The sequence below is a fragment of the Musa acuminata genome, chromosome BXJ2-10 (genome assembly GCF_036884655.1).
Source record: "Musa acuminata AAA Group cultivar baxijiao chromosome BXJ2-10, Cavendish_Baxijiao_AAA, whole genome shotgun sequence".
Lineage (NCBI taxonomy): Eukaryota > Viridiplantae > Streptophyta > Magnoliopsida > Zingiberales > Musaceae > Musa > Musa acuminata.
This window is the reverse complement of record NC_088347.1, coordinates 20,714,291-20,727,695: the sequence shown is the minus strand read 5'-3', so window position 1 is coordinate 20,727,695 and position 13,405 is coordinate 20,714,291. Positions and strand designations below refer to the sequence as shown.

Below are 13,405 nucleotides of genomic sequence, written 5' to 3'. Positions count from 1 at the left end.
TTTCCTAAGGATCTGCACTCTCTTGTTCTCCCAATTCAACAGCTCCTCACTCCCTCCATTGCTTCTCTTCTCCCTTCTTCATAAGCTTCCCCAACTACTGAAATAATGCCCTCAAAACACAATCACTTTCTTTATTCTCTTCTAGACCCAGTGACATTGAAGTACCTCAGCCTACTCTGACCCATGTCATTGCCTCTCCACCACTTATATCAATAACACAACCTACAGCTCCTGGACATCCAATAACAACACACTCCAAAAGTAGTATCTTCAAACCACGTCAAATCCTCGACCTGCATGTTATCACAAAATCCTCTCCTGAGACTAGTGAATCTACCACAATGACTCAATCCCAAAAATTTTCACATTGACGTACAGCCATATGTGAAGAATACGATGCCCTCCTCTATAACTCTACATGGACCCTTGTACCCTTCATCCTACACAAAACATCATCAGGTGTAAATGGGTCTTTCGAATTAAGCAGAACCTAGACAGAACCGTTGCTAGATAGAAAGCATGTCTAGTAGCCAAAGGGTTTCATCAATGACCTGGAGTTGACTTCACATAGGCTTTTAGTCCCGTTATTAATTCCACAATAATTCAGCTTATCCTAAGTTTATTCATTTCAAAAGACTCACACCTATGATAATTGGATATTAACAATATCTTTCTACAAGGGACTTTAACTGAAGATGTTTTTATGTAGTAACCCCTTGGCTTCGTTCATCATTAGTATTCAAGACATATCTACAAACTATATAAAGCTATTTATAGACTTCGTCAAGCTCCACGAACCTAGTATACTGAACTTGGCTCATTTCTGACAACAACTAGTTTTATCAATTCCAAATCTAATATCTCATTAGTCCTATGACAATAAAATAGAAACACAATATATTTTCTAGTATATGTTGATGATATTATTGTCACAGACAATAATCCCTTGGCGATTCAAACATTCCTAAAGCAATTGGCCGATCGATTCTTCCTCAAAGATCTATGACTCTTGTGTTACTTTTTTGGAGTGAAAGCAACATTTATATCTTCATGTCTCCTCCTATAAAAAAAAGTATATTCAAGACATATTATCAAAGTCAAACATGCAAGATGCAAAAGAGATTACAACTCTCCTCTCTACTAGTGAATCACTTGTTGGAAGCCCTGCTACGGACTCTACTCAATACAGACAAATACTTGGCTCTTACCCATCCATATATCTCATTTGCAATCAATAAATTATCCCAATTCATATACCAGCCATCTACTATGCATTGGTCTATGGTCAAAAAAATTTTGTGGTATCTTAAAGGGACTATTAATCATGGCCTCTTTCTCCGCAAATACCTCTCACTTCATCTCCATGCCTTTGTTGATGCTGATTGGGCAGGGACCTTTGATGATAGGACATCCATATCATCCTTGGAGCTAATCCAATCGGTTGGAGTTCTAAGAAACAAAATATAATCACACGGTCTACAACTGAAGCTGAATACTGTGTCATCGCTATCGCTGCTGCTGAACTTAATTGAGTCATAAATCTCCTCAAGAAACTCAACATCAACTCTACCCTTACTCCTGCAATATATTATGATAATGTTGGAGCTACCTACTTATGTGTCAATCCAGTATTCCACTCAAGTATGAAACACATTGCTATCGACTTCCACTTCATATGAGATCAAGTTGTCAGACATCAACTACGTGTCTCTCACATACATATAGCTGATCAACTAGCAGACTCACTTATGAAGCCTCTCGCTCGTAAACTATTTTCGTTGCATTGGTCCAAGATCAACATTCTTCACAGGAGCTCAATCTTACGAGAGCATGATAGCATATGAGATTTTTCCAACTACACAAGGAAAACTTACTGCTCCAGTGAGGGAAATCCTCTCTTCCAATATGTATAAATAAATATTGTATCAAACTAGTTGATGTGTGCTTTGCTTCTACACTTCACTCTATCAACTACATCTTTTGTGGTTGATTTAATTGAACTAGCTATTAATTTTTGAACAGCTTCTAATCCTGATCTTACGAAGACATAATTGAATTTAATCATCTATCTCTCTCTTACTCTGGTTACCAGATTCTATGCAAGACTCAAACTCACTAACGCTTTACGCACTAAAGCCTTGCGTTAATGGAGCTCCTGTTGATTCTTGAACTACAGATTCTAGTGCTTCTAATCCAATTGATTCTCTTTCTTCTGCTTCTTCTCCAGCTTCTGCTTCATCTGATCCAGATCAACCTGTTTTCTTAGTGCCAACCTCTACTGTTGATGCTGCTAATGCTGATCTACCTATTACTACTCACTTTCCTTTCTTTTCATCTACAGTTGGATCTCTGGCTCTGCTCTACCTAACCTAACTACGGATTCTTGAACTGCTTTTGATCCTACTGCTCGAACAGGAACTCTACTTGAAATTGCTTCTGATCCCGCTTCCTCGCCTGCTCCATCTTCTTCTCCAGCTGGTGATCTTTCGACTGCTCTAACGGCTTCCTTTGGCACTACTTCCTCACCAGATACTGATTCTAATCCTGCTTCAGATTTAGCTCCTGATCCTGCATCTTATGCTTTTTACAATGAAACAAGAACAAAAAGATACTCGTCTAATGTATACAGCGTTGAAGAAGTTAGGGCAAATAAAGCTTTCACGCCAGATTGAGAGTGCAGAAGATCAAATTGCAATGCATGGATTTCTTTTATTATAGAAACTCCCAAAAACAGGACTTAGCTAATAACTCGTACTAATGCATTAAGTAGAACTCCCAAAAATAGGACTTATGATAACCTACTCTTAGTTTCATCCATACCTTATAGGCATGACTAAGGTAGGATGTTACATTTCTATATCCTCATTACTACTATCGAGATGAATGTAGTAGAAGTAGTCAACCTAGAACCCAACATTATTATGGATGATATCTATTTTTGAGTTTGTCATATGTACTAAAGTCACTTAAAGTAGTCAGCCTTTTCATCAATTCTCATTTGGGGTTATATCAGATGTCCAGTATGCTAATATTCCTGATGGTCACTCATTTCTTGGTGTTCCCCGATACCATCGTCATAGCATCCTGGTTTTACAGAGAGCAGTAAGTAACTGAAACGATCACAAGGATCTCCAATTCTTAATGAACTTTGGGGATATTGGACAAGTCAATGAGCACTGTATAGAAAGTCATAATATGCACAGGGTCACCCAACCACATTGATTGGTAGCTAAGCGTATCTTGAAGGTGAAGAACCCTAATATGCCGATAAGAACAGCTCAGATGGCATGATAAGCCTTAAAAAAAAGATTCTTAATGTTCAATGCAGCTGTTGGCAAGAAACAGTTGCTTTATATGCTGTCATCTTCCACCAAGAATGAACATAAGGTAATAATTATATACTGTCATCTTCCTTTGCACCCCGAAGCAGCATCACCTGAGGCACTCTTGTGGAACTATGAAGAGGTATTGGATGCAGTAAAGGCTTGCTTTGCTGGTCAAGACCACAAAGGTGGTTACAAAATCAATTCCCATGAGATTCATCATAGTGTTTTTGAGGCTGCTTTAGAGTGCTCAAATGCGTATGGGTATATCGATGTTTCTCATGACGAACTATGTCTTTTAGGTACTGACAGAATGATGAGCACCGAGATGGTCTTCAGCTGATCAGGAACGAGCAAACAGTAAGCATCATATTCTTTATAATACATAGAACACATAGTTTTGCTTTTAGGATGACATATACAAAAACTTATCTTGTTTTGTTGTTAAAATAATATTCTCAAAATCAGAAATGATTCGAAAAATGTCTTCATGAGATTTATGCTGATATAACAAGCCTCGTTGGTTTGTTTTGTTATGCTCTAACAAGTTAGAATGCGCATGTTGATCGAAAGCTACCATCATACATGATATTTTATGACATTTTTGGATGATATGATAGCTCCTGCATAGTTCATTGAGCATGGATCTAGGGTTTAGGATGGGTTTTGAATTTTACTATCTAGCTTATGGTTATCAGGGATACACTTGAGTTTTGGATTTAGGGTTTAGAATGGATTAATTGAGCATGGAACAAGGGGTCATGTTGTACAATGGTTACAAATCAGAGATACACTTGGGTCTCACTTATGCTAATCAATAAAATATTACTTAGAAACTGTTCTCACAATGGATTAATTTTATATAGATTTTTATAGTTTTAATTTGGTCTTTGTTGAGTTGGCGTCCTCCGTGGATCTCAAATCTGATGTATTAGTTCTTGAATAAATGCAAGTACTGTGTTTATGTCCTCATTACGTATCTAACTTAATTATGCTTAATAAAAATTTGCGGCTACGTTTGACTCCGAGAATTCATCTTTGGCTGCAATTTGAAGTTATATTATTCTCTCTAAAAGTCAACAACATGACAAAAAGAAGGCAAAAGAAATCCAAGCACAGGTTTGCTTTTTGGGCGATCCAATCCCCCTACCATCATATATCGATTGACAGCACATCAGTAGCACTTTATAACCTTTCACAAAGCCTTATCGGTATGCATTTGACAAGGAAACGCTGACCATTCCTAATCAAAGCGTGTGAATGTGATAGCTCCTCCATTGGTCCTAACAATCTATAATAACACGAGAAGCTGCCCGCGTGACAGCGTGAAGAGTCAACGGCGGAACCAAAAGTCGTACTTCGGACCGTAGTAGTGGTACTAGTAGCGGCAAAATCCATAGTCAAACGGCGCAACGTGAGGAGAGAGCGCACAACTCTGCGATGGGTGATGAGAATTGAGGAGCGAGCCCTTCTCACTTGTTCACAAGAGCTATATATGGATCTCTCTCTCTGCGTAGCACTCGATCGTGTGTTGTCATACTACGTTGTACGTCCGCTGACTTCGGCTGCGCCTGCGTCTTCGTCTTCCGGTTTTGCCACCACATTTCCTCGACCGCCGGCCGCTTTCAAAGATTAGGCCTGCACGTCCATTCTACATATATTAACCAAACGAGGAAGAGGAGGAAAAGGGGCCCGAATCTAGCTATAGATACATCTATCTCTCTTTCTCTCTCGTCTGCGACCATGTTTGCTTCTCTTCGGAGCACATCTTTGCTTCTGCTGCTGCTGCTGCAGCTTGCCGCAGCCCGGCGCTCGACGATGTTTCATGAGTCGGTGGCCTCCCCCGAGAGGATCGACAAGATGGAGCTGCTGCAGGCTTTGCCGAAAGGACCCGTTGCTCGGTCGGGGCCGTCGACCTGCACGCACAGCACCGCTCGCCGCGGGGCGCGCAAGTGCCCGCTGAAGCTGAACCGAGTCGGCGTGTCTCTCGCTGCCGTGCGCCGTAAAGTCACGTCATCTCCTTCGCCGTTATAGGACCTCTCTATCAATGCTGCTTTGAAGGATGCCTGACATTTCTTAGTTCTTTCTCTGTTTCCTTTTTGGCCCTCATTTGTTCGAATGATCAGTTAAACTATACATGTTGTGAGTGAAGACTTCAGTGGTGATGGAGAAGTTGGAGTGGTGTTGCGTATTTGGTTGCAATAAAAAATTCGTAGAAAACTGCTCCTGTATGTTTGGAAACGTAACCCAATCATCAACGATTTGTTTTTTGGTTTTCATTTTTGGGTGAATTTAAAAAAAAAACACTCTTTTTGAAGGTTTTTCTCGAGAAACGCCTTCAATTTTCCGAAGTCTTAAACAGCATATTTTTTTTCCTATTACTTTCCCTTCCTAACCAAATTTTTTGCACTGCATTATAATATTTTTAATAATACCAAGAACATTGTATTACAGTTTTTGTATACTACGTTATAGTGTTTTAATACTACTGGAAGACAAAAATATTATGTTTTGTGCTGCGTTATAATGTTTTGTACTGTATTATAATGTTTTTCCGATGGTACTAAAAACACTGTAACGCAATGTAAGTTTATACAAAAAAATACTGTATTATAATATTTTTATACTGCGTTACAAAATTCAAAAGGAAGCTTTCTGTGACAATTCGTCTTTCATTTTTCTAAATGAGTCTAAAAGAAACTTCCTTTAGACATTTTGGCAGATTTATCCAAAAGAAAATGAATTGTTCCAAACTTAGTCTTGGAACTTCTAGACAAAAATATATATTTTTTATTTTATTTATTTTCCAATGAGGTAAATAAATGGTCCATTTTAAACCAAAATTGTAGACACAATCTCAAATCAGCCTGCAGGCCTCTTTTGATCAAAAACACATTTTGCTCGTTAAGTCTATAAAGAGCAATGTGGAATCCATAAAACTGGCACGGGACAGAAAGGAACAGCTTATTAGCTCTCAAATAATCTGGTCACAGCCGCAGTATAACACCGATTTGGATGATTCCGCATCCATCAACAAAACATAAGCAGCAGCAACTGCTCGAAAGGGAGACTACATATTCCTCTTAAGAGGTCTCACATTACAAACATGCATCTACAAAACTGATTAGGTATATGGTAGGTAATAAGGAAAACTAGAGAGTTTGTTTGGGCTGGCAGAGGGAATCGCTCAGATCTTTTCGTTTGTACCAATGAATTCCAGAATGGCCAAAAAAAACCTACACTGTGAGCTTCTGTGAAGTAGCAGTGTCCATGTGCTGGAGATGTAGCGCCGCTAAAAGCCCCTGCCAGGTTTCACCTGGGCCACCGGTCACTTGGACATCCAAAAGCTTCTTCTGCTTCATATAGTATTCCTCCAACTGCTTGATCTGTAGAAAACATTATGGTTGTTAAGAGTCTACTGGACATATAAATTTGCATATATCATATCTTGTCAGAAGAATGCAAAAAACTGGTTCACAAAAAAGCATTTGCTGCAACATTTAATAAACAGATACATGCACAACATGATGGAAGCAAATTTGCATGTTTAGTTGTGAATGGGTCACCATATGAGCTAAGTTGGGAATGGATTCATAATTTTCACTATAACTGGTTAGAAGGCAGAGGTGGAATCAGTCCGATCAAGTTGGCTGACGTAGAAATAACAGTTCTATTCAATAATCTACCATACCAGTACTAATATATACTGACCTGTACCATCTGATATCACCCTTTAAAAATAAACATAATAATACCGGTCTGTCCACATTTACTAATGGATATTTGAATCCATGGTTAGTAAGATTCATATCACGATTGCACAGAAAGTGCAACCTTCGCCTTAGCTTGGTCCAATTTGCTGGAGGAAAAGCATGGTTGAGCATCCTCAACTCAAGCTTGGGTAAGATCCAGTTAAGGGCTAAAGTCAAATTGGTAACTTTGGATGAGCTATACCCACGACTATCAGAAGTCCACAAGTGATACAATATACCATGAAGGTTGATGCCACCATGTGGTTAATATCAGAATTCAACTGATATTACTTATAAAAATGCAAATACAGACAAAAAAGGAATCAGAATTCTGTAAATTACTTATGCAACAATATCAAAACTGAAATGGCCACAGAAGAAACACAAAGAAATCATCTAAAACCTTAAGAATTGTTTTTCCTATATAATTCAGCTTCATGTATAAAACAAAAATTTTCTCATCCCTTGATTTATCATTCAAAGATTTATTCAGTTGATAATGGCGATGCCTATTTTTTCAATCCATTCAAGGTATGTATCTCTGCATGTACCAATCATTTTGGTAATTTTTTAAAACTTCCATAAAGCAGAACTAGTTTTGATTGTAACAAGGAACAGAAGTGGGTCCAATATCAGAAATCATTTTCGTGTCACTTGAGGCCCATATATTTCAGGAAAATAAAGTAATGTCTAATAATTTTATGGACTCACTAGCAATTAAAGAAATGTTGTGCGGTGGGTAAGCATCGCATGAATTATTTAACTAGCAACTCACGTCTACTAAAGTTATACATTAGAAGAACTAAGACAATCAAATTAGGGTACCCTATTCCTCTAATAAAAGGATGACAAAATGATATAAACACTAGTGCGTGCATCTCCCTCGCAAGAGGGTTTGAAACACAAATGGGTTTCTTGCCCTTGTTCTTAGGGTACCCTATTCCTCTAATAAAAGGATGACAAAATGATATAAACACTCGTGAGTACATCTCCCTTGCAAGAGGGTTTGCAACACAAATGGGTTTCTTGCCCTTGTTCTTATTTGACGACTCAAAAGATATTTAGTTTGAAAGATATGCAGAAGTAGAAAAAATTTGCCATGGCTATAATCAAAGGTATGATGGTGACTCTCCACATATGAAAATATATATATATATATATTAGTGGAGTCAAATGGAGTGATAAGGTGCACCATTACGTCCATCTCTTGGAAAATTTTAGGTTTATTTAACTGAATCAGAAAAATAGGTATCTAGGAGAAACTCAGCTGGTTTCCCAAACTTATTCTTTGCATAGCCCATAGATTATATCACGAAAAATGGATTCCAAATTCCAGCACAAACCAGAGCTAAAATAGCATACTAGTTAGCAAGTGTTAGAATAGGGGAAAAAACACTCAGATCAGATTAAAACAAAGTGATAATGCTCAACAAGTTCCTAGATATTTCAAAACTTTCCAATTTCCAAATATCAAGAAGATCAATGCTGCCTCTTACTAGAGATTCGCACTTCTTATAAAATTTTAGAAATACCTGCTCAGAATAGACACGGAATTTCTCCATGCAGGAATCCTTCATATCCACTGCAGCAGATGATTTTAGTTGTGCATGTCGTGTTCGTGTAGCCAAACAGAGATTAAGGCTTGTTGACTCTGAATTGCTAGAATCAAATGTCTTCCCACAGTGTGAACAAATATCAGCACCAAAGTGTTTCTTCACCAAGCAGTCATCTCGGCATTGTAAGTTCACTACCAAATCTATATTTGCTATTTGATCAAGGATCTCCTGAGAATAAAAAAAAGGAAGATAGAAATAAGAGCATGCATTCTCAAAACGTATATGCATTCATATATTTGATCTTAGATTCCACTAGAAATATAACAGCCATTCCTGGCAAGAACAACCGGTTTAACAGCACTCCTGTGAAAATCCCAAACACACAAAATGATCAGAAATAAGAAATTAGGCATCATTAGACAATGATAACATATTTAATCTTTGCAAGAAAACATGTGATGAGATAAAAATACAAGACAAGCGTAGGCTAATTCTGCTTTCTTTCATAACACCTTCTATGTGAACACAAAACACACAGCTGATCTATCCATAAAAGAAACAAGGTCAGTTTCGATTAAAACCTTTGAAATATTAGACTTAAGTCAACCAAAACTAAAAAAAGGCAATGCAGGACCAGGAACAGCACAGGGCTTACAGCTTGGATCCTCGTACGTGGGATTCCATCAAGAATGAATCCAATTTCACCTCTCTGATATCCTTCCTCGAGCCTTTTCGACAACAACCCAAATATGATTTCCTCTGGCACCAACCTCCCTTCGTTCACAACATTCGCAATCTTCAAAGAACCAAAACAAATAATTAACACCCAAAACAATCAAAGATAACCAATTTTAACAGTACACCGAATTCAATATTCGGGTCAAAATTTCACATCCAATAACAACAAATTCCTTTGCTTTTTGAGCGAATTCCTGAAAAAAGCCCTAAACTTTGAGAATTTCCCAGATAGTGCCCAACTTTAAAAAATTCCGACAAAGCACCCTTTTGTTCAAAATGACCATTCTAGCCTTTCACCAGCCATCCCCTCCACCCCACCTCTAGCCCGTCGGCCACCACTTCCGCTGTCACCCTTGCTGGACCCCAACAACCTACAACAATGATGCTTGCCCAGAGCAGGTGGGGGGTGACCCCACACACGTTGTAGGGGGGCAGCCAGACCTCGCGTGAAGGCTGCAGCAAAGGAGGCAGCCTCGAGCGCAACAGAGGGGGCCGGCCAACCCTCGCATGAGAGCTACAGGTGGAGGGGGCGACCAGCCCTCACGCACGGCGAAGGGAGGCAACCAACCATCGTGCAAGGGCTGCAGGTGGAGGGGGGCAACCCCGCACGCAACGGAGGGGGGCGGCCAACCCTTATACGAGAGCTACGACCAACAACTGACCCTCATGCGAGGGCTACAGGATGGCGGAGGCGAGTCCAATGAAAGAATGGGCAAAATGATCTTTTCTTATGACCAAGGGCGCTGTTTTAAAATTTTTCAAAGTAGGGGTGCTATGTGAAAATTTTCAAAAAGTATTAGCGTTTTCTGAAAATTTGCCCTTGCTTTTTTCTATTATTGTTATTATGAATTTTACTATTATTGTCCCTCAAAGATTTAATCTCCAACGAAACAATGAGCAGATACAAAAAGTAGAAATTTCATGCCGCCAAAACAAATGCTTAGTGATGCTAAGTTCCAGAAACCCTAACACAGGAATTGCCACTAAATGACGAAATCACCCCTCTAAGGTTATGAGGCCAAGCCATATAATAGAACAAATCATGATCGTCACTACGCAAATCAAGGTTCATCGTACCACAATGTGCTATCTGATATGAACGATACATACCAATCCAATAGGGAACTGGTATGAGTGGTATATGCCGATCTACCAATATGTCCCATTGTACCATTTGTTGGTACATCAGTACAGTTCGATACATACTATACCAACGGTCGGTCGGTACGGTACACCAGTACGGACCGGTAAGATGATCCATGACGCAAATAGCCCTCTCTCGCACAGAAAAGATGTTCCAATTCAGGAATGAATCCGACGGCACAATCACCAAATTGAGGCCACAGATCGAACAAAAATTCCAAGAACGACATTTGTCTAAAGTTACACAACATAGGAAATTGATCTGCACCCAAAATTGGAGAAAGGAATCAAGAACTGAATCCAAGAAGGGGCAAAAATGATGGCGTGAAGAATGAATTAAGACGGAGAGAGGGAGAGAGATATTTTCTTGTAGAGGGAGGAACTGGGGTTCAGCTCCTGGCAGACGAGGGATCCCATCAGATGTAGGGGACGTCGAGGAGCTCCGCCAAACGCATGGCATACACATGCCTCTGCACCTAAGGACTCCTCATGAACACCCACTGCACCCTCCTCGCTTCTCTTACCACAAGCATCTGTGGCCACTGCAGCCGCGGCGACGCTCCTCCCACTCCGTCCAGTACTCCACCTCCGCCAGCGCCGTGGCGCCGAAGGACCGGCGGTGCATAGGCGGCGGCGCGAACACCCGTCGGGCGAGGGATCGTGCTGCGAGGGCGCCTAAGCGGTGGATCCCGGCAATGGCGGCTGACCCGGACTTCGATCTCCTCCTCTTCGACGCCGTCAGTACGGGAATGCTTAGTCACGTTAAGTTTCAGAAACCCTAACGTAGCACAATGGCAGGAATTGCCGCTAAATGACGAAATCACCCCTCTAAGGTTACGAGGCCGAGCCATACTATAGGACAAATCATGGCCGCCACTACGCAAATAGCCCCCTCTCTTACACGGAAAAGATGTTCCCAATCCGGGACGAATCCGGCGACACAATCACCAAATTGAGACCACAGATCAAACAAAAAAATCCAAGAACGACATTTGTCTAAGGTTACACAACATTGGAAATTGATCGGCACCCAAAATAGGAGCAAGGAATTAAGATTTGGATCCAAGATGGGGAAAAAATGATGGCGTCAAGAATGAATTAGAGAGAGAGAGAGATACTTTCTTGTAGAGGGAGGAGTTGGGGTTCAGCTCCTGGCGAACGAGGGAGCCCATCGAGATGTAGGGAACGTCGAGGAGCTCCGCCACGCGCGTGGCGTACACATGCCTCTGCACCCCGGGGCTCCCCATGAACACCCACTGCACCCTTCTCGGCTCCCTCTCCCCGCAAGCGTCCGTGGCCGCTGCGGCCGCGTACCTGCCATGCTCCTCCTCCTCCCACTCCGTCCAGTACTCCACCTCCGCCAGCGCCGCGGCGCCGAAGGACCGGCGATGCATAGGAGGCGGAGAGAACGCCCGCCCGGCGAGGGATCGTGCTGCGAGGGCGCCCAAGCGGTGGATCCCGGACATGGCGGCTGACCGGGGCTTCGCTCTCCTCCTCTTCGATGTCGTCGAGCGTGAGGCAGGGTTTAAATCTCCCCTCCCCCGTCTCTCTCTCTCTCTCTCTCTCTCTCTCTCCCCCTGTAGACGTGGCTAGGGCACTCTATTCCTCAATAGAAATGCACAAAAGCCCTTCTCCTAACAATTAATCACAATAATGCCAATTACTTGAAAGCCACTGCCCATGTACATAAATTTGTTTATTTATCAAGAATAATTTTGACTAACAAATTGCAATAATTTTCTAGGCCTTGTGATTGAACTGAGTGTTTAAAATAATAAAAAAATGCTCAAATTTGTAAATATATTGAGTCATAACCTAATATTTTAAGCTTTTGAGATTACTTATCACACTATCAAAATTTTTATCATAATATCAGAGAATATGATATCTTATCACTCTTTTCTCTTGGGTATATCATCGATCCTTGTTTAACACTGCTTTTTGTCTCATATTAAAATTCACTTATTAGCATCATATACGTAATTTAATATAATATTTTTTTTAAAAAATTAATTTAATTGACTTACATTATGCACTTGGATTTAATTTTAATGTTAGATATAGTCTTCTTTACTCGTGAAAGGAGATATTAAAGCTTATGAAAATATTAGGTCCCTTCATAATAGCTAAAGTGTAGGGTTAATGATCACCCAATTAAAATATTTATGAGTGGTTTATTAGTCTCTCAATGAATTAATGCTTATGGTAATAAATATCGAGAGAAGAAATAATAAAGTTAATACCATCAATATCCGTCATAAGTCTAGATGAAAAAGATGAATAATTATTTTTTATCATTGATAATTAGCGTAAAACTATGTTATATCTCATGAACATTGATATAACTATGTTATAATGAATAAAGCTAGATCATTATTCGAAAGTGACATAAAATATCTTCACTGCCTAAGTATTCCAATTGCAAATGGTTGATTAAGAGGTTGTAAGTAGCCCATCACATTTGTGCCCGAATGTAATGCACAAGTGTTCTCTTAATATTTGGACTGATGGGAGTAAAAAAATTAGTCCAATAGAGGGTTAGATTAACAACTTGAAATATAGAAATTCTTTTAGATAAGGGATTAGAATTTGTAAAGACTATTAACAGAATATATATATATATATATATATATATATATATATATATATATATATATATATATATATATATATAATTTACTTATAAGATATTAGGTGGACAAATAAAAAATAGATTGATAGTATTGGATTTAAAATTTGATATACTAGAAGAGTTAAACACAAAACTAGTGTAAGAATTATAGAATTATTATTGATAAGGATTTTAAGAACAATGTTGTAGATGTAAAAATATTTGAAGATAAAATTATAGTTCTAAAATTTATAAATGATAAGATGTTTTGGATGTTATTAG

The 13,405-nt window shown here is 39.5% G+C and overlaps 1 protein-coding gene across 3 annotated transcripts; it reads right to left on the bottom strand.

The window, feature by feature from the left end:
* Nucleotides 1-6,270: 6,270 nt before the first annotated feature.
* Nucleotides 6,271-12,081, bottom strand: LOC103999949 (probable adenylate kinase 7, mitochondrial). 3 transcript variants are annotated; one of them, XM_009421856.3, is made up of 4 exons: nucleotides 11,631-12,075; nucleotides 9,287-9,427; nucleotides 8,608-8,859; nucleotides 6,271-6,709 (listed from the first exon to the last, which is right to left on the bottom strand). In XM_009421856.3, exons 1-4 carry the CDS (start codon nucleotides 11,976-11,978, stop codon nucleotides 6,560-6,562), a joined length of 891 nt encoding a protein of 296 aa, XP_009420131.2. In that variant the 5' UTR covers nucleotides 11,979-12,075; the 3' UTR covers nucleotides 6,271-6,559. The 3 variants fall into 3 exon arrangements, with proteins under 3 accessions (XP_009420131.2, XP_064984100.1, XP_064984101.1); XM_065128028.1 differs by lacking the exon at nucleotides 11,631-12,075 and adding an exon at nucleotides 11,037-11,594; XM_065128029.1 differs by lacking the exon at nucleotides 9,287-9,427 and having other exon boundaries at nucleotides 11,631-12,081.
* Between the last annotated feature and the right edge of the window lie 1,324 nt (nucleotides 12,082-13,405).

Bases quoted from the DNA above. Each gene is read 5' to 3' on its own strand.
- LOC103999949 (XM_009421856.3), bottom strand. From the start codon at position 11,978: ATGTCCGGGATCCACCGCTTGGGCGCCCTCGCAGCACGATCCCTCGCC. The intron at 9,428-11,630 runs GTATCTCTCTCT...GGTTCTTTGAAG, and splicing joins ACTCCTCCCTCTACAAGAAA to ATTGCGAATGTTGTGAACGA. The intron at 6,710-8,607 runs GTATTTCTAAAA...TGTTTTCTACAG, and splicing joins TCCGTGTCTATTCTGAGCAG to ATCAAGCAGTTGGAGGAATA.